At 39.6% G+C, this 27500-nt stretch overlaps 4 protein-coding genes and 1 pseudogene across 5 annotated transcripts in view; 2 read left to right on the top strand and 3 right to left on the bottom strand.

The window, feature by feature from the left end:
- LOC137973408 (carbohydrate sulfotransferase 3-like) overlaps positions 1 to 13189 on the bottom strand; it is a 26501-nt gene extending 13312 nt beyond the window's left edge. Inside the window, exon 1 of the mRNA XM_068820205.1 lies at positions 12905 to 13189. Coding sequence (XP_068676306.1) covers positions 12905 to 13126 — 222 coding nt within the window. The 5' untranslated portion in view covers positions 13127 to 13189. The remainder of the gene's footprint in view (positions 1 to 12904) is intronic.
- Positions 13190 to 15812: 2623 nt separating this feature from the next.
- On the bottom strand, positions 15813 to 16436 carry LOC137972858 (uncharacterized). The gene has a single exon (XM_068819553.1). The coding sequence runs from the start codon at positions 16434 to 16436 to the stop codon at positions 15813 to 15815; it is 624 nt and encodes a 207-aa protein (XP_068675654.1).
- Positions 16437 to 16861: 425 nt separating this feature from the next.
- On the top strand, positions 16862 to 17950 carry LOC137972857 (uncharacterized). The gene has a single exon (XM_068819552.1). The coding sequence runs from the start codon at positions 16862 to 16864 to the stop codon at positions 17948 to 17950; it is 1089 nt and encodes a 362-aa protein (XP_068675653.1).
- Positions 17951 to 19948: 1998 nt separating this feature from the next.
- On the bottom strand, positions 19949 to 23639 carry LOC137972856 (uncharacterized; annotated as a pseudogene).
- Positions 23640 to 25767: 2128 nt separating this feature from the next.
- Positions 25768 to 27500, top strand: part of LOC137973997 (uncharacterized) — a 31459-nt gene continuing 29726 nt past the window's right edge. Inside the window, exons 1-3 of one of the 2 annotated variants that reach the window (XM_068820913.1) lie at positions 25819 to 25829; positions 26610 to 26663; positions 27402 to 27455. The gene's annotated coding sequence lies outside the window, so the exon portion shown is untranslated. Of the gene's footprint in view, positions 25830 to 26609; positions 26664 to 27401; positions 27456 to 27500 lie in introns of both variants that reach the window. The other variant, XM_068820914.1, reaches the window with a different exon arrangement.

Raw genomic sequence — 27500 nt, 5'->3', positions numbered from 1 at the left:
GAAACAACTCTAAATAAAACAGTCGCCTCTGCCATGAACATCAAAATAATAGTCTCATTTCGTTTTCAGCTAATCTTCATCATAATAATGATGTCCAAGGATTCATTTGACAACACCCCTTTGAGGGACCTGGGTTTAATTCTAAATCATCGGACATCGATGTCTTCTCAACAGAAGCAGGTAACCCGTATGCTTATGCTTATTGATGCTGAGCTTATCATAATTTGAATAACACAGTTCAAACATACAACTGGCGATTTCTTATGCTTAGAACTTTAATTTAAAAAAGACAGACACCGGTATCACACATAGGAATGTTTGACTCAATTTTGACAGCTGTTTGTTTTGTTATACTGCTCAGCTAGGTTATCTGCGTAGTACATTGGTTTGATGATCAAAGAAATATAAACTTCGATTAAATGCATACAGATCTTTAACTGTTAAATATGAATATTGAGCGACAATTTCTTACGTACGATCTAGCTAACATTCTTCCTAACAGCCATTAGTCTTATTATAAAGCCCTACTGGTTTCCGCGACAAGCGACTCTTGCAAATTCGAAGAACTAAGCTTAATTAATTCTGTTGGAAACATGCAACTTGCCTCCTTCTTGTCACTAACTAGTCGTTTTGCCAACTATCAGTTCGCTGACATCTCGAGTCAGTTAACCAACGTCTCATCGACCGTAAAAGCTCCCTCACTGTAATTACTTTGTCTGTGGATCAAGCCCCCCGAACTGAAAAGACAATGGCGCCTCGGCTCGTCCGGAAAATCTGCGGTAGGTTTCACGAAGAACAGAATTCTTAATTTAAGAAACTTCTTTTGTTTAAAATTCACGAATATACTTAACTAATTTAGGAAGGGAACGTACAATTTAAGACCAAAAGTAGCTTAAGCTTTAGACAAAAGTTTTTTTGAAAGAAAACTCACCGCATAATTTGTTGATGAAGAATGAAGTGATTACGAAGCACAACCCGAATGAAAGGCGTCAGACTAATATTTGCAAAGTTTGAACTGCCGGCCGTGGTAGCATGGTACTGTATTAAAGCAAGTCCATCAATCCCAGTTCTTCTAACCTAACTTTTTACCATAAAAAAGTCGGTAAAAAGCCGATGTGTAAACATTTCTCTACACTCCATCATACTCCAGTTGTGGTGGTCAACTAGAAAGCCTTCGCTACTTTGACCATCATACTCATTTTATAACTCGCACTGTAATTATTTTATCTTGTAATCATGTGTAGTGACTATACTCTTCTTTCTATGTTAATTTTATGTAAGTAGCGTGAAATAAATAAACCATGTATCTCTCGCGCCATTCCTTTTCTTCTCTTCCGAACATCACTTATACTCGTGCCATTCCTCTTTTGAATACCACATGATAATTCATTTTGCTAACAGGATTTAACGCTCTTTTCCCCCATCACGATACTCGTTCCTGCGCATGCGCGCATCCACTCGTAAAAAAAAAAAGATCTTTGGTATAAGGGGTGATTTAATTAAGGTGACCTTTCCATAAATAGAAAGCTCCCTCAAGGACCAGATGATAATCAACTTTTTTTATATTGTCGAGATTCTTGGAGAAATTTTTCATGAGCTGCATGTTTTATCATAAGTAAAAACGCTTCAAGGGCCTTTATTGGTTCTTGGGCCATTTCCCATTTAATTCCTAGAGTCGAAGTTTCATTGTTCTTGAAAGACCCTATTCAAAGTCCTTCAATCTTTGAGGCAATTACTTTTAAACAATATAACTCTTTAAATTTGGCCACCAAGGGGAAAAGCTGTTGGGCTGATTCTAAATCGGGAGGTACGGTAGTTGCATCATCAGCTTGGTTTCTTCATCATTTATTTCAGTTATGAAAGTTGCAACATAATTCATGTCCCCTATGTGTCCTATGTCTACAATACGGTGCTCCGAGTGCGCGCATTCGGCACCTGGAGCTCCGCTAAAATTCATTGCTTCTGCCACAGCTTGTATCATTATCTGACTAGCCCATATTCCTCCCATAAGCATCACTGTTAAAATTTTCAGCCATGACCTATCCATATTCTTTTTATGAACCTCTTTTCATGCTCTCTTTAAACTACTGAACGCCAGCGGCTCTTATTTCTAAATCACGATCAGCATAACCGTACAACTGGTATGATACAGACCGCAGCAGCAATCATGACCGGGCGCCGCCAACATCCAGAAGTCTCAAACCAAGCATGCACAGTCTACATCGTTTAGCCAACAGGTTATCACACCCATCGCACCCATCGCATATTACTATTCTAGGACCTGGGTTTTTTATGGAGCCGCCATGCTGTTGCACCACCTTTGTGCACCAATATGGCGGCCAGAAATCAACACGAACATCTGGAATTCACTTAGCGATGAAAGTGCTCACTTTTTGCTCATGAGATAAAATATATGTGTATGAAGAGATCTCCTATTCTACTTGAAACGCTCAGACTGCTGAGTTTTATAAGCATAGACATTTTTTTCAACCAATCAACTTTATATCATGGTGCCAAGCAAGGTGACAATTCGGAAATTCAAATTTTTTTTATTTTAGAAAGAAAGGACGTCATGGAGCTGGAAACGTAAATAAAAAGATTTATTTCTAGGTCATCTTCAACCAACTCTTGATTAAAAAAAAAAAAAAAAAACTAAAACACCTTGCGATTCTGATTTTAGAATTTGATGATGTCACTGTTAAATCCATGTCAGCAGTTTAAGCACTTCAAGTACATCAGGAGATGTTTTCACATGGAAATACGTATGGGTGAAAAGTAAGCGCTTTCATCGCAAAGCGAACTCGAGATGTTTTCGTTGATTACCAGCCACCCATTGGTCCACCATGGTTACTCCATATAAAACTCGATTGAGACCCTGTTTATATGGAGGTGGTGTAACCCGTCTGTCCATATAAACCATGTCGTATATATTCTTTTTCTTTGGCCATCTTAGCTTAATCAAAAATAGGACGCAAACAGCAGTGAAAAACACTATAAACAACCGCATTGTTTGAAATTATTTACTGAAAGTTTCGTATGCCTCAACATACATCTTAAGACGTGGCTGTTAAGTACAAATTCGAACTTTTTATAAGTAACGTAAGTAACTAATTAATGGTTAAAGACAATTAATGTGACAAATAATGGTAAATAAAAGGAGAAAATAAGTGACTAATGTTAGTTAATAAAGATAGAGCTCTTGGCTAATGCTACAATCTTGGACAAAACTCGTTGGGGAAATGTGACGCTCTAATTGTCTGTGTGATAAACATTAAATTCTTCCTACTTTCCCCCCTCCCCTCATTCCAATGTTGGTTGAAAAAACGACCAAAGGCTTGCACAGTATTTTGCAGCACAATATCAACATTGGTATGGGGAGAGGGGGGAAGGACCAATGTATTTTTCCAGTGAGTGGCAAATGATGCTTAAGATAGAATTTTTCCCAAGAATTTTGTCCAAGATTGTATAATTCATATTTTCATGAATGTAATCAAATTCAAAGAGTTTCAATGACCATGGACAGTTTGATATGTAGATCTTGTGAGAATCTCTATACTGGTGTAGTTTGAATCTTACTGGACTGCTGCGTGAGGGTTTTTGGGACAAAAAGGTACCCTTAACGTTTGTTACAAAATGGAGACAATTGCGTGTATGACAGTTCGGAAGGTTGTTGATTACTCCACTTATTGTAGTCGCTTAGTTATGGATTGGTTGCAAGGCTATGAGCATGTTTTTCATTCAAGAGAATTCAAAGAAACTTTCTTCCCACAGAGGGAGGCTGCAAATGCAATAAGTAGTATTATTTGACTGTGCGGTGTTAAGCACTCCATTTTAACAGGAGCCCATTACCCGGAGCTTCCATCTGTATTGTACCCTTGAGTCAACCCTGTCCCGTATCTTTCTATTTTTAGAACTACTACATTTTGACGTATGTGACTGAGAACATACGTATGTGACGTAATAAATGGCTGACCATAGGTCTGTTATGATCAGCTATTGTGAAAACACCCAGTAAAGCTCCCCTGCGAGGTGCTTCTAAAAATAGAAAGATACGGGACAGGGTTGATTCAGAGGGTTAATATGGAAGATGGAGGCTCCGGGTAATGGGTTCCTGATTTTAATTATCAAATCCCGAAGAAACGTCAACGAGAAATCCCGCCAGGTTCCAGATGTTTTGCAACTCTCGGGCTTAGGATAAGTTTTTAACCGTGGTCTATGTTAGAGGATCATTACGAAGACAACTTAACGCCAACCATTCAATAAAACAACGATTAAGCAGAGTTGTCCTTAATCCTGACAAGTGCAAAAAGATGCGTATTTCTTTTGCTCGGGATCCCGAGTGCTTTGACGCCATAACTATTGACGGCAAAGAGCTCGAGGTTGTTAAGAACGCTAAATTGTTAGGGTTAACTATCGGTGACAATCTCACATGGAACGCGCATGCAAATGAGATCATTAAGAAGGCCAGTAAAAAATTGTATTTCCTGGTTCAACTTAAAAGAGCGCGAGTGCCCCCCTCAGATCTAGTTATTCTCTATAAAGCTTGTGTTCGTTCCGGGGTAGACTATGCTGTGCCCGTTTTCTATAACGCCCTGCCGCAGTACTTGAAGAATGAGCTCGTGCGTATCGATAAAAGGGCGCTATCGATAATTTTGCCCCGCACGGGCTACATAAGTGCTTGCGGCTTGTTGGGCATAACGCCTATTACCCAACACCACAGTCTTTTGTGCAGTAAGTTATTCGACCAGATTTGCTCTGATACTGGTCACAAATTAAATAGCTTGCTGCCTCCTAGGAACGAACCCAAATATAATCTGAGAAGCCATCGCCCTTTCGCCATCCCACATTTGAAAACAAATCGAACCAAAAACACGTTCATCTTTGCCATGGCTCGCAAATGTAATAATTAGATTTGGTTTCAAACGATATTTTTATGACTGCTGCCATAAATTGAATTCAGACTTAGGTTTTTTTTTTTTATCAAATTCTTATAAATATTTCATATCCATTTACTTCTATATATATATAAGATTCATCTAGTCTCTAATGTAGAAAACTATACATTCGAGATCTAGGTTACATTATTATATTATACAAAATTCATGTAAATAGTTCTTAATTTTTCCAAGACTTGTAAAAAATTACTTAATTCAGCTTTTGTAGCTGCAATGTGATTTTTAAATAAACTATCTATCTCTCATCTCAACGATTAACAGATAGTTTCAACGGTTAAAAGGAAGACACAATGGAAACAATAGATGGTGACTTGAACGTTATTCGTTGTTAACCGTTGAAATGACTACATTTTCTTCTGTTAATCGTGCCAACTGCCTTAAATCATCGTTTTAGGTTCATTGTGTTGTGAAATTGCAAACCATGAAGGTGATTCCACCAAAAACTGAGTCATTATGTTCTTTATTGTTTAAATTGTGTTACATGCACTTACTGTAACGCAAGTATGTCTGCGTGGCCAACTTGAAAAAGTTTTCTCTTTCTCTCAAGAACACAACACGTGTGATTTACAGCTGGTATTTGGTATGCTCCTTTATTTCTTAAATACAATCCGCACTGTCATACATTGTGGATGCATATGCATTTAAACTTTGTATGATGACTATTTTGCCGAATATTCAGCTTACTTGGACGGCGTCTAGCGTGCTTCTCTCCTACGCTTTGTCTTTCCTTAAAAGTCTTTTTTTTTCTAAATTCTATAAACAGACGATTTCAAAACGTTGCACTTTTCAGTGATCTTTCGCGTAAACAGAATTCCTTATTGCGTGCTAAGAAGGCAATATATGTCGATTTCTGGCTCTATAACGCCATTAAAAACCATGCTGGTCACTTGCTACTCACTGATTAGCACTGTCCGCCATTGCTAATTATGATCCCATAATTGGAAACGGCAATAGCTCAAATTAAGCAACATATCATGCCGTAAAAGTTGGTAAAGAGGATCATTTGGGCCAATGAATCTACCATAACTCTTTTCCATTTTCTTAACTTTACAATCTTGGAAAAAACTCGCGATGTTGTCACGTGATACTTGTCATTGGATACCTTGTTTTGACAGGTGCCAATTGATCAAAACATGGAGATGTATGCTATAAACTAGCATGATACGGGTCACATTGGCATACATGAAGGGGTGGACGTACGTACGGCCGATGACGTCATGGCTGTAAAACCCCAATTTTTTGTGTTGCTCCGCTCGCGCTTGCCTTTGGCGCGCGCGGAGCTCCGCTAATATTCACACGACACGATAAACCCGCAAAGGAGCCAAAAAGGCAATTGAAGCAAACATGTTTGCTATTACAGGCCAAAAAACCCTTCCTATTTCATTCTGTGCATGTAAACAAGCACCACACTCCGTTTCAAAAACTATATGCAACTAAATAAATTTCTCATCGGAGTTCAGGATCAAACCCTTTCCTGAAAAAACTTTTCGTTGAATAATAGACAACCCTCGAAGTTAACTTTTTTCCTTAGTGGCCATTTGGCCACTGAACATTTTTCCTTGGTCGCCAGTGAATTTTTTTAGTCGCCAAAATATGCAAATTAGTTAATTAATCAGAATTAACTAATAAATATATATACAGTAATAATAACTGATTAAAGTGCTATCCTTGAGCCAATAAGTGAATTGAAGTAGTTCAATGAAAAGTGAATCACATAATATTTTATTGTTGAAGATCATATAAAAAGAACCATCAGATCATCAGCTAAAATTTACATGAAGCCACAGTATTGATTATGAATTGATCACAGTTCCATTCACACATTTCACATTGGCTTTCACTTTTAATACATCTTTTACAATCGATAATGGTTTCAGATGTAAACACAGATGTCCTCAGACAAACGTTGTATTGATTAATAATCACTCACTTTTTGATAGTCATTAAAGAATGACTAGAACATTTCAAACAGTTAAAGCTGGGACAATCCCTTGTAAACCATACACTGCAGTTGATCCAAACAGACACATGGAGTTCAAGATTTAAGAAAGGGCCTTCGTACTCTTTTCGACGTCTGAAACCAGGCATTTACAGCAGGTTAAGGGTCAAAGTTTGCGAGTGAAAGGCCCTCCAGTGAGATTCTCATCAATTCTTCCAGTGTTTGACCACCCAAACAGGAGTGGGAATCAGTTTTGATTCTGTTCAGGGCTGAAATGGCCCTTTCACATTGTGCAGCAGAGGTGGGAAGGACTAACAGAATCTCCACCAGGTGAAGAACATCCTTTAGATCTTCTTTGTAGGGTGTCTTTGTGAGAAAAATGGCCCATAAATCTTCATAGCTTTTGTCTTTAAACTGGGTGCTGACTAAGATCTTTAAAGATACCCACTGGGGTGCTATGGCTGGGATGCAGCAACCCTTACTCTCAAGCACTGGCTGAAACCACTTGTCAAGGAACTCAATTGGCTTTTGCCCAAAATCCATGAGGTCACATCGATTTGAAGGCCATGCAAGACCAAAAAGCCCGTAATAGCTTGGTTTGAACCACAAGGTGCCAGTGCAGTTTTGTTGATGTCAGATGTTTGCAGCATGACATCAAATCTTTGCTTCAATCCAGATAAACAGAGATCTGTAGTTCTTTTTATCTGGGTCCCTACACCATTTGTGTGAGTGATTTCAACAGGAGTTAGACCGCTGGCATCTCCAGACAGAATGATGCCCTGAAACATGAAAGGACCTTTACAAGCCTGTAAGATACTCATGAAAGTGTGAAGTCTTCCTCCCGGAACAGGTCGCTTAGAAAGGAGAGTGATGTTTGAGACAGTCTCCTACCAAAGAGATACAGCACATGATAGGATGAGCTCATTTCGCTGAAACTGAACACTGAGCTTGCTAAGAACGTCAAACAAGTCAGCAACAAAATGGCAAAAGCATACAAAAGACACTGTTTTCATGGCCTTGGTGATGAATTTGGCTCTCCCTTTCACCTTTGATTTAGTTGATGTTGTCGCACGGTGTTCCAAGTGCGTAGGGACGGCGGCATACTGTGCTGGATCACAGGACACGTTTCCACCCTTCTGGGGCTTAATGAACACTTGTAGAGCTCCACTGACATGAGAAAGCCACCTGGAGCCTTTCACAGGTCTAGGCTTAAGAACATCCAGTCCAAGCGCTCTCCCTAATGCATCTAAATCTCGCCCAAGTTTCCGGCTACAATGGTATGTTTTCCACACCGGGTGCAAAATATCATACACATTCTGAACAAATTCACATTCTCGTTGCATTTCAAGCATTGAGAGTTCCAGCCCATGTGGCAGGAAGTGGATATCAACCAGGTGAAAGATTTCTCTTTTCAGAATAGCTGCCACACCTTGTCGTTTTCCCAGATTTACTGATGCATCATCTGCACCAAATCCTTTCATGCTTTTCTTCCATAGCCAGGAACCAAGGCCTTTAAAACAGCCATCAACAACCTGCACAAGACCTGACAAGGATAGAGTATATGAGATACAAATTTTCTTTGGAAAAGTCTTACATCCAACTCCTATGTTTAATAACTGAAATTAAACTATTACCTTTTTTTCTTTTTAAAGGTTCTAAAATCAATTTTATTATGATAAGCTTTGTCTTACAATTTTACATGGCCCACCTATTGCTTCATTGTTCTACTTCAACTGACGTCATACTTACCATCTGAATGAGCATGCTCCACAGGTGTGTGTCCCACCAGAAGGTTAACTGGTCGACCATCATTTACACATCTTGCATAAACAGTTTCATTTTCTGTGCTGGAGGTATCTGTCGCACCATCAATCATAACAGAAATGTACCTTGCCTCATTTTTTAGTTTAAAGGCATTTTCCTCCTTTATTAGAGTGGCAACAGTTGAGACCATTTCTGCTCATTTTGTGTCATTTGCATAGGTGTTGCTGATTTTAATGCCACTGAAGTAGACCAGGAAACTTTGTGAATGGCAGCTCTTCCTTGGCAATGAAGTAGGCAGTGCTTATTTTTACCGACACTTCGTTAAATGCTTATTCCTCCACCTTCTCAGCAGCTTTCTTGAGACCTTTGAACAGAGGTCCTTGTGTCACTGGGCGTTGTTCATTAATTACAAGGTCAGGTGCATGAAAATGACTGTGGCTTTCACCATGCTTCTTCAGTGTCTCCTTCTTGAATGTTTTTGAACCTGAAACTTAAATCAGTTTTACCAGCAATTTTTGCTGCAGGCTTCTGGCAGAAATCACAGAACATAGTGTTGGAGCCAACATCGTAAATAACCCATGGGAATTCGACTTTCCAAGAACCTTGAAATTTGCTTATTGTAACAACTGACTGATTTGGCACCTTTTCACTCGGGACGCAGACATTTTCACTAGCTCATGTTAAACCAGCTTGAAAAGAAGACCTCTTCGTAGAACGTGTAGCGGGCTGGAAGAATTTAGAGATTCCTTTTTGCTTGCCTGATGCAGGTGAAGCCTTAATTTTAAGGGAAGGCGTATCCTTGTTGGCAGTCATGCCTGGCTGGGTATTTGGGAGATGGAAATGACTGGAACAAAATGGTTGGACTAGAATGCCACGCCAGGTTGATTATCAAGAACTTCCCTTGACCACAAGATATAGAATGCTCCACTATCTTTCCCAGTTGTGACACGGGGCTGCAAAACACAATTTAAAAGTGGTCGTATCCCGTTATTAGACTCAAATAAGGGATACAGGGAGAAAAGAGGTCGCCTTAGCACAGTTGCTACTGCCATTACATCAAGAAATGTGCCTCACTTTCCCAATTTGCAAGTTGCCATGGCCTCAGCTTGAACTCTTTTTGTCCACTGTCACTTAACAGCAAAGAAAATAACGTGGTGTCAGAGAAATTTGAGGACGTTTTAGCTTCAGTTAATTTCGGGTGGTTAGCATGATACTGGGGATTCAGAAACAGCTCCACTGCAGTAAGCAATCTGAGCATGTGGCCGGCCGACTCGACAGCTACAAGTAAAATTGATGCTAAATTGAAGAGACAGTTTCTATCAGCACTTCTTCCTTTGAAATTAAGGCAGAGCCAATGTTATCTTCGCTCATTAGAGTTTGATCTTTCAAGTCACATCCAGAGCCTTGCTCCACTTTACTTTCATATTTCTGTTGCAGTTCTTCCACATACCGTTTCAATGACAAGCTGGCGTCTCCCACAGTCAATTTCTTTTGAAGAGTTAACAGGTCTTCGTGAACTCCACTAACCATGTTTGCTAAAATTACTCATTCAAGTCAGTTAACACAAGAGTGTACCAGAAGAAACAGACAATAACAGACAGTCAATAACAGTTTCTTTACACAAGCATACTGATCTGGCTGTGAAATCCTCGCGCCAAAAAATAAAGCGCGAGTCCGTGCGAAATTACCACCATTTAAAATGAAAACTGAACCAAAAGCCATCACTTCACAAAACCAAGAATATTGTGAATTTTAATTACATTTACAGAGCAAAACGTAAGTGTAGATGGTACAAATTATACCTTATGGACTGCAGCAACCAAATGGTGGAAAGTGTTATCTAACGTATATCAACATCATCGCTGTGGCGGCATTACTGATCAAAACTTAACGCAAACTTTTACTTTTACTCAAATGTTGAAACGAGTTCTCTGCTTGAATAATGAAAATAGAAAACTTCAGTTGGATTAACAAGAGCAGAAGTGTTCACGCTTGAAGTGTTTTAAGTATTACAAGCAATTCAAGCGTTAAAGCATGCAAATCGAATGCGAAATAATATGCTTGAATATTGTTTTGTATCGATGAAAACTGTGACATTTTACAAGACTTAAAAAAACACATCCAGGTTCTAATTCACTCTCACAAGTGGATGATATCTTTACAACTGCGAAGTCGCTTTCCATTGCAGTGTTTATCATATATTTTATGGTTATGGAACAATTTAAATACGGCAAATGTTCGCACTATTTATCGCTTGCAAGTTTTGCTTTGGACGTGTTTTTTTTTTTTTTTTTTTGCTTCCGCTGTTTCAAAATGTACTTCTCAAAATTAATACACTGTAAATCCGGTCACTGTCGGCCTTTCCAAATCTCTAATCTATTTCAAAGCTTTAACAGTTTCTCTTCTTTTTGAATTTTGTGCATATTGTCTCGTGTTCAAAGGCAAAATTATCACGTCCAAAAGTTCAGTGAAGTGGAGCGAAGTTTGTCGCGAACAAAATTAGCATACTGTAGCTTTGTTCTTTGTCATACTGCCGATCTTGGGTTCTTGGAATCAGACGGTTGAACTTTCATTTCATTTTAGTCTCAATTTCAGTAGGTTAAAATCACAAATGACAGATGAACTTAGATTTTACAAGTGAATTCATAACGCTCACAGCATCTTTTTCTGTCCGGAATTTTCCGATTCAAGTTAGTCGCCAGCTCCAAAATCCTAGTCGCCATGGGGTCTAAAATGGTCGCAACTTGGAGGGTTGAATTAAAGCATAAAATACGCAACAATCTCCCTTTCAAATGATTCTTGACAATCAAGCATTGGTCAAATTTCTAATTATTATTATTATTATTATTATTATTTTTTTTTTTTTACGTGAAGATGTGCAGTGTTGAGGGCAAGTAAATAAAAATATCGTGATCCTTTAAAAGTTTTCCCGTTACAGGAAAATCACGGCAAGCCATTTAATATAATTTGAACCTAAGGAATTCTTCTCTAATTGAACTTTTTCCAACAATTGCATCATATCTCCAACTTAACACAGTGTATTTAAAGTTGTCTTTATTAATCTGCATCCAAACAGAAGGTATATGTGTATACTCCAATGCTTTAGCAATACATTGACATTCTTACTCTTCGCTGCCTCAGTGGCGGTATTTTTAATGATTCATTATTGACTTACCATGCCACCTTGGTTTTTAGTTTCATTATTCAGATGGATAAATAACAGAAGTAAATGCCTAACACTATTGAAAATTTTATTAGGTTTTCCACAACCCACGCAAATCATTGCTCTGGAGAACGACAAGGACAACACTGTGACAGTTACAGTTTTTTTCGTGTATTTTAGAATCATACCTAAAATTTGCTCTGAATACAACGTTGTGTTTAGCTTTCTTTTATGGTCATTCTAAACAATTTGTCGAACAAGTAACTTCGTCAGTTATTGCGTATTCTTTACTCCTAAAAGTCTCACTGGCTGAGTTCTCTCACACTATCCTAGCTACTTATAAGTCTTTCGACTTTCGAACACACTTCAATAATCCTTGATTACTACTAGTTCATAATGGTCTGCCCTTACTATTCCAAAAACTGCATGTGATCAGAATCGCGTTTAGCGTTGAAGGTAAACGACGAAACGGCTACATGGGTAACAACGACGTCTCAAAAATCGGTGTTACGAGATTTTTACAATCCAGCAGTGCTGTTAGACTCTCTTATTTTATGGTTCAATTAAATATTCGTATTTGGTTTCGCTCCGCAGAATATCATTGAATTAATCATTTGCTATTTTTCTTGCGTTCTTTTAGCAATATTTCAAAGGTTTACCCTCGAGAAAAGAGGGTTGTCCATACAGAAATCGAGGACATTTGCATGATTAAAAAGCCGACTTAGAAAGCGTCTACTTCTCATGATTCCGGCTCACATAGTTGACTGGGTTTCCACAACATCAATGATATGTAACTTGGGCGCCAGAGGATATTTTTCGTAGATTTTGACAGCTTAACGTGTCGAGAAGGCCAGAAACTCCAAAAGAAAAAGAATATTTCCACACGAAATATAATCTTTGACACTGAGGAAATTTGGATGGAAATTTCTTGTAATCGTTGTTTGTTCAAGCCTACATGACCCTGTGATGCCGAGCATTTTTTTCAGTCTCCTTAACTTTGAGGGCTGAAACTCTCAAAAGAACAGAAGCCTTCTTCATCACGGTAACCGAATTAGGTAACTTTAGAGGTTTAAACTGAATTACCTGCAAACCTTTTGAAAACATCTTGGATATAAAACTCGTCCCGGATCGCCCTTGTCCGATTATAAGCAAACCACGTCTTTGGGGATTCGGAGGTCGATGCGAGAGGACGTCGTTGTTTCCACCTTCAATGATCTGGCTTTCAAGATGTATTCTGCTGTATAGTATCAGGATGACTAAAGCCATATATGCGACGATCGCGAAATAACTCCTGAGAATCTTCATTATAAATCAATGACTGATCCAAAAGTACCACATTCTATGAGCAGAGGGTCATTCTGTCTGCGCCTGTGCGGCATTAGTTCTCTCATGAGCATATCCGCTGGCCCGCCATTTTTTTAAGGGTGCAAGGAACAAACCAGAGATAATACAGGCCTTTGTTTCGAAAAGTTTCGTATTGTTTATCTTGCTTGTCTCCTGTGTACGTGGGCGTATTAGGCTAGCCCCAGCTCTTCAACGCAAAGACACTTTGCTAGTCTATTCAATCAACCCACGGCCCCCAAAAATGTAGCTCGTGGATGCAACATTCCATAAACAGTCATCTTTTTTTTTTTTTTTGTTCTCTATGGTTTTTATTTCAATTTTACCCTGATTTACAACTCCACCACTTTACCGTTACCAACAACCGACACGGCCAATGAATTGATTAAGAGTGAATGTCCCTAAAAATCAAAGAAAATTAAAAAAATGTGGCCACGGTCAAAAAATCGATTTCGCTCAGACTTTATCAGTTTTAAGTCCTAGGTAACTAACTAAAGGGAATCAAGTTAGTTTTTAGAAATATTTCATTTAACGGCAGAAAACCACGAAAAATGGTTATGGCACCGGAAGCTCATATTTCACTCCGTGAGAATCCGAAATTTCACACTTTTCAGCTCCTTGCTACACAGACGTTTACATCGCTGTGAATCTTTCTCAACTTTAATTGCATATATTTACTCTTCCTTGGAAAAGACATAGTGATTATTTTTATCTCTTGTTCTTTCCGAGCGAACTGAGCCCCGATTAATTAAAGACACTTTTCTTATCAGTTAAAAACTCAAAAATAATCCAAATCCAGCGCGGCAAAAGCTGACGGGTAGTGTTTCAAATCTTCTGATATTTTAACCAAAGAGTGTCCAGTAAGGGAGGTTTAGGTTTGCAGTTTCATTTATATGGGATCTAGTAGCAGTTTTGAATGAACGCCAGTCAAAATTCGAGAAAATTACAATTCAGCGCCATTGAATTTACAACGTAAGCTGATGTAACACAATTCCCCCCATGCAAGGAAAAAACAACGACAACAAGAAAAGGCCAGAGACATCACAAAACGGGTTTATATTGGTTGCGCCGGTGAAACGTTAGAGAAATAGCACTTACTTGACCATCGCGTGCAAGAGGAAAAAAGACAAGGAGCACCATACTTAAATCACACTCTAATCTACCCTGGCTCTCGCTTCGTTGTGTCACGCACGAACAAGTTGAACAACTTCGTTGCTAAAACAACAGTACAAACACGTTAAGTTATTGACTCCCAACCAGGTGATAGTTTAAAGTATCTGTGTTGTTGATGTGCGAAATTCTTCTTTAATAAGATTGGATAAGCCAGTTAACATGTTGATGAAATCAAACCGCCCTAACAGACACACAAATTTATCACGGAAGAGCAACTTAATTCATGCCTCCTAAACGTAAATATTGCATGGGTATCTAAATAAACAAGTCACTTATCAAAACTGGGTTTGTCACCAGGTGGATCCATTGGCAAATAAAAAATATATGTTACTCTGGTGTTTGAAATATAAATTGTGTACAATAAAAAACGCTTTCCGACGTTTCGGTTGTATTCAACAACCTTCATCAGGGAAAGTGAAAGATAAAATTTACATGAAAGCTAAGATATAAACCAATGCGTTAATTAAAAATTCTAAAGTTAGTGTCATTTTTTCTTTTCTGCAATAGTCAAATGCAAGTACTCCTTGGGGAGTAGTGCTCCATCATTTCAGTTGAGGGGGTCTTTAGCACAGTTTATTTCCCAAGCCTCAAGAATTTTCCTTTGTCGCCAGTTATTCTTAGTTCTAAGAATAGTGGCCTCATTCCAAGCGATGTCATAATTTGTTTTTATAACGTGGTCCGCAAGTGCTGATTTTTCTTTTTGTAGCCGTGCGACGGCCTTTTGATGCTCTCCTTTTCTAGTTGTAAATTTTCTTTGCGTTTCTCCGACGTAATTTTTGCTACAAACTGCGCAGGGAATGTCATACACGAGATCTCGAATTTCTTCTTTGCCCATTTCGTCTTTCGGCTTTGGAAATATCTGGCCAATTGTCTTGTAGGGTTTAAAAGTCACTTTGATACCATGATTGTCCAAAACTCTCTTTATGGGTTGGGAGGTCCCGCTAACGTATGGTATTGTGCAATATTTCTCTTCCGACTCTGCACCAGTTAATGGGTGGTTTAATGGAGGTTTAGGTTTGCTGGCATTCAAGATAAAGCGCTTGGGGTATCCATTTGATTGTAATGTAGACACTATTCTTTGTTTTTTTCTTGTTTCGGTCGGATTTTGTTGAGGGAATTTTCTCGGCCCGATCCATTAATGATTTGACCACAGCTCGCTTGTGCATACTGGGATGGTGCAATAAATATGACAGATAGCGATCAGTGTGGGTAGGTTTCCGGAAGACGGTGGTGATTAATTTTCCGTCTTCCTGGTGATGAACCATGGTGTCAAGAAAGGCAATTTTACTCTCATTTTCACGTTCAATTGTGAAAGTAATGCAAGGTTCAACTGAGTTCAAATGTTCCAGGAAGGTCTGTGTACTTCCAGATTTTGCGGTTGTAATCACGTCGTCCACAAATCTCTTCCAAAACAAAGGTGGATTGGTTAGTGAGGCTAGTGCTCTTTCTTCAAGGTCTTCCATGACCATGTTTGCCATTATAGCGGGGAGCCCATAGCTGTCCCATGAATTTGCTTGTAATGCTTGTGGTCATACTGAAAATTGGTAGTTGACAGGCAAAAGTCAAGCAATTTGATAATGTCAATAATGGGTATGGCTGTCCTGTCTTGTAAATTTTCGTCGTTAATCAGGCGATTGTGAGCAACACTAACAGCTACGTCCACCGGAATCGATGTCAACAAAGAAACGACGTCGAAAGAAACAAGTCCGTCGTCATCCTGAAGTTTGATGTCGGTAATACCTTCACAGAATTCAGTGCTGTTTTTGACAGCGTAGTCGGAATTACCAGTCAGGGGTTTTAATATTTTAGCCACATGCTTAGAGAGGTTGTATGTAGGAGTTGATATGAATGAAACAATGGGCCGTAGCGGGCATCCGTTCTTATGGACTTTCGGTAAACCATAAAATCGAGGTGGTAGGCCGTCGGAGCTGTGGAGACGTTTGTATAAATTTTCCCCGATGGTCTCCTCCCGTTTCATTTTCAGGTGTATGCCGTTCATGTCTCTTTCCGTCTTTGTAGTTGGATCTTTTTTTAGGACCTTGTATGTTGATTCGTCGCCGAGAAGTTCTTTTACTTTCTCACCATAGTCTTTGCGGTCCATCACAACTGTGCAGTTCCCTTTGTCCGCAGAAATGATAAGTCTCTATTGTACATAATTTATATTTCAAACACCAGAGTAACATATATTTTTTATTTGCCAATGGATCCACCTGGTGACAAACCCAGTTTTAATAGCATTTTAGAGAAGTACGACAGAGAAATTTTACTGAAAGCCCGCCGATTAAACAAGACGATGATAAAGATCACTCGATATAAGTGTCATCTTTTTTCAACCACCGATGCAAAGATCGCCAAATCCTATCACCAAGTTTAAGGATCAGGCCTCCTGTCCAATGTCCCAAAGGCTACAAATTGGCAAAGAATACTGGTTTTCAATTTCTGAAGCTGAGAATCGAACAACTGCAAAAGAAAATTCGCCAACTCGCCTGCGAAAAAGACAGGCTAACAGAATGCTTGCACGCTGTTATGGAACCCGAAGATCTGAAGCAAACTGAAGTGCTTTTCCGAAATTTACAACATACGGAACACTTGAGAATTAAGGCTGGACATACGAGAAAATTACAAGCATCGGAGGAGAAATCTAACCAATCACCCACTAGAAACACCGTCAACTGTGAGAAATGGGTTTTAAATATCTCAAGTAAACCACTCACGGATACTGAGAAGTCAGCATTGCAAAAGGGAATGAATTTTGCCATTGCTCGAAAAAAAATTCCCACTGCAGAATTCGTAGCTGCTGTGGAAGACAGTATAACTAAACTATCGGCTGAGGAAAAACTTACAGTAAGAGCACGAGTTTCAGAAGTCCTTAGCAGAGCCCACCCTCCGGCATCAAACATTCCATCTTCGGAAATGAAAGCCCAACAAGATCTCCGAAAGGACAAATCGAGACTCATCATTTCGGCGGACAAAGAGAACTGCACAGTTGTGATGGACCGCAAAGACTATGGTGAGAAAGTAAAAGAACTTCTCGGCGACGAATCAACCTACAAGGTCCTAAAAAAAGATCCAACTAAAAAGACGGAAAGAGACATGAACGGCATACTCCTGAAAATGAAACGGGAGGAGACCATCGGGGAAAATTTATACAAACGTCTCCACAGCTCCGACGGCCTACCACCTCGATTTTATGGTTTACCGAAAGTCCATAAGAACGGATGCCCGCTACGGCCCATTGTTTCATTCATATCAACTCCTACATACAACCTCTCTAAGCATGTGGCTAAAATATTAAAACCCCTGACTGGTAATTCCGACTACGCTGTCAAAAACAGCACTGAATTCTGTGAAGGTATTACCGACATCAAACTTCAGGATGACGACGGACTTGTTTCTTTCGACGTCGTTTCTTTGTTGACATCGATTCCGGTGGACGTAGCTGTTAGTGTTGCTCACAATCGCCTGATTAACGACGAAAATTTACAAGACAGGACAGCCATACCCATTATTGACATTATCAAATTGCTTGACTTTTGCCTGTCAACTACCAATTTTCAGTATGACCACAAGCATTACAAGCAAATTCATGGGACAGCTATGGGCTCCCCGCTATAATGGCAAACATGGTCATGGAAGACCTTGAAGAAAGAGCACTAGCCTCACTAACCAATCCACCTTTGTTTTGGAAGAGATTTGTGGACGACGTGATTACAACCGCAAAATCTGGAAGTACACAGACCTTCCTGGAACATTTGAACTCAGTTGAACCTTGCATTACTTTCACAATTGAACGTGAAAATGAGAGTAAAATTGCCTTTCTTGACACCATGGTTCATCACCAGGAAGACGGAAAATTAATCACCACCGTCTACCGGAAACCTACCCACACTGATCGCTATCTGTCATATTTATTGCACCATCCCAGTATGCACAAGCGCGCTGTGGTCAAATCATTAATGGATCGGGCCGAGAAAATTCCCTCAACAAAATCCGACCGAAACAAGAAAAAAACAAAGAATAGTGTCTACATTACAATCAAATGGATACCCCAAGCGCTTTATCTTGAATGCCAGCAAACCTAAACCTCCATTAAACCACCCATTAACTGGTGCAGAGTCGGAAGAGAAATATTGCACAATACCATACGTTAGCGGGACCTCCCAACCCATAAAGAGAGTTTTGGACAATCATGGTATCAAAGTGACTTTTAAACCCTACAAGACAATTGGCCAGATATTTCCAAAGCCGAAAGACGAAATGGGCAAAGAAGAAATTCGAGATCTCGTGTATGACATTCCCTGCGCAGTTTGTAGCAAAAATTACGTCGGAGAAACGCAAAGAAAATTTACAACTAGAAAAGGAGAGCATCAAAAGGCCGTCGCACGGCTACAAAAAGAAAAATCAGCACTTGCGGACCACGTTATAAAAACAAATCATGACATCGCTTGGAATAAGGCCACTATTCTTCGAACTAACAATAACTGGCGACAAAGGAAAATTCTTGAGGCTTGGGAAATAAACTGTGCTAAAGACCCCCTCAACCGAGACGATGGAGCACTACTCCCCAAGGAGTACTTGCATTTGACTATTGCAGAAAAGAAAAAATGACACTAACTTTAGAATTTTTAATTAGCTCATTGGTTTATATCCTAGCTTTCGTGTAAATTTTATCTTTCACTTTCCCTGATGAAGGTTGTTGAATACAACCGAAACGTCGGAAAACGTTTTTTATTGTACATAATTTATTTTTCAAACACCAGGGTAACTTTTCTTTTTTATTTGCCAAAGCACTTATCTCTCAATGAACAGAGTGTATTGCAGAGGGTTTCGCGACATATTCAAAAGCGACTTTGTTTTCATTCTTTAGATTCTCGGTGGAATTTCACTTGCATACCAACAAAGTACAACAAGTAATCAACCCAACTTCCGTCATACCGTTTTCCGGAACCTAAGGAGAAATGGGCCTATCTTGGCACGGTGTAGATATTTTCAGAAACCAGCTAACTTACACGTGCTGCTTACGAATATCTATCCCACTCGTCGAGCATCGTTATGGTTGGGTGAAGGTTAATAGTTTAGAGTAACGTACGCAGTGTACAGAATTTGGCTCGGGTTCCCGTGGAGTGGGGGCGGGTACTCCCAGAAAAATTGGGTGGAGGTGTGAAGCCCGCTTTCCAAAACCCGTACCCTATTTATGACCAAAACTTGTGATTTTCCTTACCCTATTTATGACCTGAGCAAAAATTCGATACCCTATTAATGACCGTTGCGGCTGGCACGGTTACCCTAAACATAATTTATGAAGGGCTTTTGATGATCTTATCGATAATGATGAAAACGTAGCTTCTTCTTAAAAAACATACTCAATTCAAGACTAAAGTGCAAAAACCAGACCCTGTTTATGACCAAAATGGCCAAAATCGATACTCTATCTATGACCAAAACGGCTGAAAAGCCATGCCCTTTAGGGCGGCGGATAACTATATAGCCCATATAAGGGAGTACCCCCCGGGGCTCAGTGACTGTAAGGTTCTATAGAAAGCTCACCTCACCTCACCTATTACCTACTAAATAATCGCATAAATGTAAATAGCTGATTTAATTCTCTCGGTTTTACGAGGCACAGCTGCATTCGTCCACAAGCTGCGACAAACGACTGATATACGGTTTCTTTCGTCTTTGCGTTATATCGGAGACATCCAAGCCCAGTTCAATGCAAATGCTACGGAACATGTCCACACTTAGCAACGTCGGTTTTTTCTTGCACGCTTCCATGAGTTCACAGATATTGTAGCCTGACGAGGATACAATTGGGTGCTGAAGAGAAACCTCCCTCATCACACGCGCACAGATTTCCGAATGGGTCGTCTGCGCCAGAGCTGCCCTGTTATCTTCTCCTGGGACCTCGTCGTCTGAATCTCGACGGTTCACTGTACTGGGAGCCAGCCTTTTCGTTGCTGCCAGTCGTGAGAAGAATCCAGTGATTTGCTTTCCTGTTAGAACTTGTTCTGGTTGAAACCGACGAACTCCCAACTCGTCCCTTGCAGATCTCATTAATTTTGAGACCTCACTCGGATCTGCTTTCCTTCCACTTTGCTCGCCAATTTCAAATTGCTGTTTCAAAAATTCATTCTGTTTCTGCGTAAGACGAGCCTTCTTGGTGATTGTCTTTAGAGCCCATCCCATTGGAAGGGGAGTTAAGCATTGGCTCTGTTCTTCACATTGTAACTGTACAGTGGGAATCCTACTACCTTCATCCATTAGCTTTGAAGCGTAAACTCGTTTTGCCTTGTCATACAGTGTTTCTTGTTCAGGGAGTCGTTTGTGTTTACCCGTGTCCAAATGTGCTTGTAGCGATGTAAAATGGCTCTAGGCTTTTATACATCCTTCCTCGGGGCACGAGAAAAGTAGTGAAGCTTGGTCATTTTCACTATCATCATCATCTTGGTCTTGACTGGTGGTCTCGTTGGTTGCTTCTGGATCCCGTTTAGATAATTTCTTTACATACCTGTGTCTCACGCTCTTGGAAGATGGCGTGGTCTGCGATGGGGGATCAAGCACTTCTAGAACTTCCGGGATCTCCAAAACGCCCTCAAATTGAGACCACGGTATCAAATTCCCTGGACCCACATTGAACGCTCTCCACGCACGCATTTCGCTCTCTTCATACTTGAAGTTGTTAAGCAAGCTAACACCCTCCCATTTGACTGGCGGAGTAATTGACGTATTAAGTGAGACGTAACTAGCTTTCGCACGAGACTCTGGACCAGACTCTGTGGCAGTTTTCAGCCGCGCAGCTGTTGTCACATCATGACCCTCGTTAACACATCTTCCTACATCTCCCTTAATAGTTGCTGCTTGACGGTCGCAGACTCCTTTGCCGTCTTGAGGGTCGGAAAAGTCGTTCCGTTCTACAACCTCCCCAGCGATGTCACCTGCTAGTTTAGCTGAAACGATTGTATACCCGCTGTGGTAACAGCCCGCATTATCTTGCTTGTAATAAGCTATTTCCGGCATTTCCTTCTTCAGTGAGGCGAGGCAGTCCTGCATTATAGATACCACGACGGCACTGTCTTGTGAACAGTTCTGAAAGACATGTACAAATGTTTGAGACTCAAAGTGCTCTCTGATTGCAACTGTAATATGCCATGGTAACCCACGCTTAGCAAACCAGTCCGACTGCGGCTCTCGAAATTTCCGTGGCATGTATTTCATCGCCCAATCCTGAACAAGGAACACATCAGATTTGCTCTTGATTTTAGCTAAAACAGAACATTTGGCTTGATCCTGGTGAACGGAGCGCAACTGATGGGATTTCCAGATCATGATGTTATTTGTTGCTTGCTTAATAGTGTGCAGCATGTCCTCCTTCTCCTCTTCATTGCAAAGTGCATGAGAACACTCACTTTCCAAGGTAGTTAGGACTTCCTGCAACTGGCAGCACTGCGCGCATGACTCATTCTGTGGGTGATCACAGCAGGCTTGAAAGTCAGAGTCTGTTGAATCACTTAGGGCGTAAGTCCTACAGTGATCAGCAATGCTGGACGACTGAACCACATGGACCTGAAACTCACCAAAGACAACACAAACCGCAATTGTTGTTTTTACGTATACAATTTCAATTGCAATACTTTTCTTGAATAAGTGACACCCCCGTCCCCCTCATTCTCCGAATTAAGCGTCCCTCGAATAAAACCCACGTTCCATTAGGTGTTTACTTCTGATACTAACTCTCAAATAAAATATAATAAAAATAAAAATATAGTACAAATATCCAGCAAGATCACAGTATTTTTACCTTGGGAAAGTAGTGCACAAAACCTGCTGTGGATCATGTTTCTCCCATTTTCGTGGATTTCATCTGCCAAACCTCATACTAGATTTTGTAACGAAATAAAATACCTTGTAGTCACTCTTAAGGTATTGCTTTGATGAGCGCAGCTGTTGCTTCATTTCTCTCGCCCAGACTTCCGTTTTACCACAGTCAACCAGTTTATCGACCAGTTTGTCCAAGTCATCAAATGCCTCGGTTCCTTGGGTGGAAAAGTTGTCAAGTCCTTGTAAAGACTTCCTAACAGACACTGAACACTCATAACGAAAAAAAAAAAGGGCAAACGCTGTTAACACCACAGAAATTATCCCAAAGACGCGTAATTTTAGATGGAGCCGTACCAAATTTAACTGTAGCTATTTTTGAAAACATAAACAAATACAATTGCGAAAGGCTGATGGTGCGATGAAGGATGAAAGGGGTGAGGGTAAACAGAAATGTGATATGTTTTGCTCATTACGAACCTAACATTTTTCTTCCATCAATGGAAACTTTGGAAATCCAACAAAATGGAAATGGAAAATCCAACAAAATGCAAGGAGATTATTTTCCGTAAGAAAGGTTTCAGTCAGGACATCGCGCCAGTTAGTAATATACCGCAGTGCGCAGAGTTACCCATATTAGGTGTTACTTTCCAACAAAATTGTAAATACTGTAGTCACGTGCGCGCGAAGGTAATTAAGGCCAACAAGTCATTATTCGTATTAGGATCTTTACGTAAGGAAGGAATGTCCTAGGAGGAAGTAGATCACCTTTTTCACGCAATAGTTTTACCAAATTTTTCTTAAGCTCTGTCGGTTTATGGTGCCTCAGATTCCGACCTTTCTGTAAAACAGAATTTCTTAGACCGGTGTATGAAAAGAAAGTTATACATGTATACGTCCAAGAATGTAAATATCGGGGACTTGCTAGAGAAGGCGGACAAGACACTGTACATAAAAAGATCGAATATCCGTTCTTCCAGTTTTTACCTAAGGAAAAGAAAACGAGGTGCAATCTTAGAAATACGTCAGTCTCTGTCCCTTGAATCCACACTGACAGATTTAAGAACGTTTTTAGTAACAGAATAATTTTTAAATATGATATGTAAATAGTTTCTAGAGTTTTCTTTTTCTTTCTTATTAATTGTAACTTAGGATATGTACTTTTATCTTAAGAAATAAAGATTATTATTATTATTATTATTATTATTATTATTATTATTTAATCGTATCCAAAGACTGGAGTTTTGCTTTATATCTGGTTAGACTGCTTTTATATCACAAGCCGGTACGTAATCCTTAACACAGTGCGAGCTGCTAACGGAATACGCGGTGTCTGACATTTACAGGAATACGGGCTCCGATAAATGATGGCAATCAACTGGCTATTAGTTCATCAAACACTTCATCACTTACCTGAGCCCACAGGGACAAACGGATTTGTAAGTTCCAATAACTTGACGGACTGGGACAAATTTATTCCTTTTTGCATTGTTGGTACTTTCCGAAGGTCCTTGCAGTGACCCGAAACAACTTCCGGTACGCTACATAAACAACTTGGCCTTCGCCAACCTATGCCCAATCGCGCCCGATGAGCGGGACAGATGGTCATTTCCAAAAAGTTTGATGGCTTTTCAAAACAACCGCATCTTGCCAAGATAAGTTCCACTTAAGTTTCAACGCTGGAAAATTTCAAGGACTTTTTGTGTTTTTTGATCTCCTTATTACACTGGGTGAGTGGTATGATGGAAGTCGAAGAACTACTGCGTTCGTCCGCGCCACAAATTCCACCGGCAATATTGAAGAACGAACACGGCACTTTTAATCTGTACTTCCCAGTAATAACCTTGGTTTCTTCCGAGGTAAGTGCGTTGTTTGTTTAGATCAAGAAGTAATATTTACTTCCCGTGGGAACAATTACCCTATTGGTTTCCACGACGAAATACAGTCTCACACACGTAATGAAATCAATTAATTTTGGTCCGATTTCTAATCTGACCTTTTTTTATTTCTTTACCACTTTAATAGGAAATTCTCTCATATTAAAGCAAAGTCTCACATCAGCAACTAAGATAGTTTTACTTATGACTGATTTGACGCAACAGATTTAAAATATTTGCGAATTTGATCGTGCGCGACAAATCATGGGAGAGTAAAAGTTTCGTGTTTCCCTCACTTTTTTCGAGTTAGTTTTTCATGATCGATATAGATACATTTTATATAACGAAGCAAAACGTAAAATGATTTAACCGTCTTAATTGCGATGTCTCTGACCCAAATTTGTTTTTCTATTCTGGGGTAAGTTGCATTAGCTCACATTTCACTGGTGCTGAATTGTAATTTTCTCGAATTTTGACCGGTGTTCATTCAAAACTGATAGTAGATCCCAAATAAATGAAACTTAAACCTCAATGACTGGACACTCTTTGGTTAAAATATCAGAAAACTTGAAACACTAACGGTCAGCTTTTTGTCTCGCTGGATATAGATTATTTTTGAGTTTTCAACTAATGAGGAAAGTGTGTTTGCTTAATTGGGGCTCAGTTCGCTCGGAAAAAAACAAGAGATAAAAATAATCACCATGTCTTGAGGAAAAGTCAATATATGCAATTAAAGTTGAGAAGGATTCACAGCGATGTAAACGTCTGTGTAGCAAGCAGCTGAAAAGTGTGAAATTTTGGATTCTCACGAAGTGAAAATTTGAGCTTCCGGTACGATAACCGAACTAGACAGAGTTGCGCTATCCTTTGGGTATTTCTCTCCGCTCTCGCGTTGTCTGCGCTGTTGAATTTTGGTAGCGACCTCTCCGTTTCTGGAACTCTCCAGAGGTTGTTCATCAAAGCACCGTAACCAGGAGCCCATGATACTGGTGGTCTCCTGCCACAACTAAGATTCACACTCCTTCAACCACTTGTGAACATGTTCGCTAACTTGACGCATGTAAAGCCCAGTAGAAGCGACTGTATGTTTTTAACTGTCAGCAGTTAAAACTATGAAACTTAATAAAACATGCATTCTCTTCACTAAAATAGTCATAACTTTTGCTGAAAAGAAGACAAATCTCGAATTACTCGAAAGCAAACGAATAAAACAGTCAAGAATCAAGAAATCACATAGTCCTTCGATAAGAAATACTTGTTTTGATCCGAAAGACTCGTTTTCGCGCATTCTGAAAATAACATTGAGACGTGGGTTCAACTGTAATAACAGCTATTACAAATTCTAGATTGATTAACCACTACACCACACTGTGTAAACAGCTTAACCTGAAGTTAAAATAATTACGTTTCGTTTCTAAGCAAATGAAACAAGAGTAAGAAGTGTTTCGTTTCCTGACTGAGCAGTTCTGGGAATGATTAAAAAATGGCGCATACGAGCTCGATCCTCACGTCTGCTTCTTCTATTGTAGGAGTTACCAGGAGTACCTATTGGATTCCTAGGCGTTTTTGTTGTGTTATTTTCGGATTGGCCCATCCAGAATTACTTCTGGGAAAATCCCTTTTCCGCCCCTTCAATATCACCCAACTCAGTGCCCTCTGTTTTTGTGTATCATGTACCACAGGTAACCCGGATTACGCTCACGTAGCGTCTAGTTCCCTTACTACTGGGTCTAGTTAATTGTTTATTGCTTGATCGAACTATCCCGCAGAACTATCCCGGTTTCTGCTTCTACTTCGAGAAAGTAAGTAAGTAAATCACATATGAGTAGAGTAAGTTTCACTTTTCTTATCCGGTTAGATTCCGAATGGAGGTTGTCGTGAAGCAAAAGACGAGTAAGATAACATTGAACAATTCAGCCATTAGTATTCCGATTACGGAATGTCTCCTCGCTTTGAAGTCTCACTTAATGCTAAGCAAGACAAGAGCCTCATATATTTACTTTCCCTTCACAACCTTAAACCTCGCGGGAATTAATAATCAGTTATTTTAAACCAATAGAGAATTCAATTCAACTATTTAGATAACAGTATTTTATCTTGGTCCGCGTCATTAATTTGCACACTTTGATCGAGTATGCGTGGCTTGTTGTTCTTCACGTTTCGTTTGTAATTAAAATGCTCTCCTAGCAACTAAATTTGTGATATGTCTAGTCTTAAAGGACCTGCAGTTAGGAAAGTTCAACCTTTTCCTTATAGGAGTTATTTATCGAGAGACTGAGATACTCTCATAACCCGTCAAATAATAAAGCTCGCTTACACACGAGTACGTTTTCCTACGCAATTGTCAGTGACAGTTTTCATTTCGTGCTGTGCATGAACAAGAAGTTTTCTTTGAAGAGTTTCATATCCATATGAAAGGCATAAACTATTGCATCCAACGATAACGAACCTTAGCCGTTTTCTCTTCATTCAGATAACGTCACTATTCCTTTTATGTTTTAGTTTTGTAATTCATGCAGTTGTGAGTGACGGACGCACACAAACAATCTACCAGTATTGCTTATCCCTTAATTTATTTGTAGCGGGATCCATTATTGCTGCTGAACCAGTTTCAACGAACTATAGGACATCGCAAGGTAATTGAACATTTACCCCTCTAAGTCTAGTTAATTATTTGTTTGTTGCTTGATCGAACTATCCTACTTTCTATTCTTCATTGAAAAAATATGTAATAAATTACATATGCTTAGTTTTGCCTGCGTGGGGTAAGTCTCACTTTTCCTCTTACATTCAGAATGGAGGCAGTCGTGAAGCAAAAGACGAGTAAGATTGCATTGAACAATTCAGCCATTAGAATTGCGATTACGGAACGCTTCCTTGCTTTGAAGTTTCACTAAGGCTAAGCAAGACCATTGTTAGTTGATGTTGATTTGATGTTCTTGATGTATTATGCATTTGTGATTCAAATTCTTCTGCTAAAAACGTAATTTGTGATATGTCTAGGCTTGAGTGATTTGTGCTTAGGAAAGTTCAACCTTTTCCTTATAGGAGTTATTTATCGAGAGACTGAGATACTCTCATATCCAGTCAAATAATAAAGCTCGCTTACACACGAGTACGTTTTCCTACGCAATTGTCAGTGATAGTTTTCATTTCGTGGTGTCCATGAACAAGAAGTTTTCTTTGAAGAGTTTCATATCCATATGAAAGGCATAAACTATTGTATTCAACGATAACGAGCCTCAGCCGTTTTGTCTTCATTCAGATAACCTCACTATTCCTCTTACGTTTTAGTTTTGTAATTCATGCAGTTGTGAGTGACGGAAGCACACAAATAGTCTACCAGTATTGCTTATCCCTTAATTTATTTGTAGCGGGATCCATTATTGCTGCTGAACCAGTTTCAACGAACTATAGGACATCGCAAGGTAATTGAACATTTTACCCCACTAGGTCTAGTTAATTATTTGTTT

This window comes from Montipora foliosa, chromosome 10, assembly GCF_036669935.1.
Source record: "Montipora foliosa isolate CH-2021 chromosome 10, ASM3666993v2, whole genome shotgun sequence".
Lineage (NCBI taxonomy): Eukaryota > Metazoa > Cnidaria > Anthozoa > Scleractinia > Acroporidae > Montipora > Montipora foliosa.
Note: the sequence above shows the minus strand (reverse complement) of the source record. Positions and strands in the feature narration are given on the sequence as shown.

Coding starts and splice junctions, on each gene's coding strand:
- LOC137972858 (XM_068819553.1), bottom strand. CDS start 16,436: ATGGACCGCAAAGACTATGGTGAGAAAGTAAAAGAACTTCTCGGCGAC.
- LOC137972857 (XM_068819552.1), top strand. CDS start 16,862: ATGGAACCCGAAGATCTGAAGCAAACTGAAGTGCTTTTCCGAAATTTA.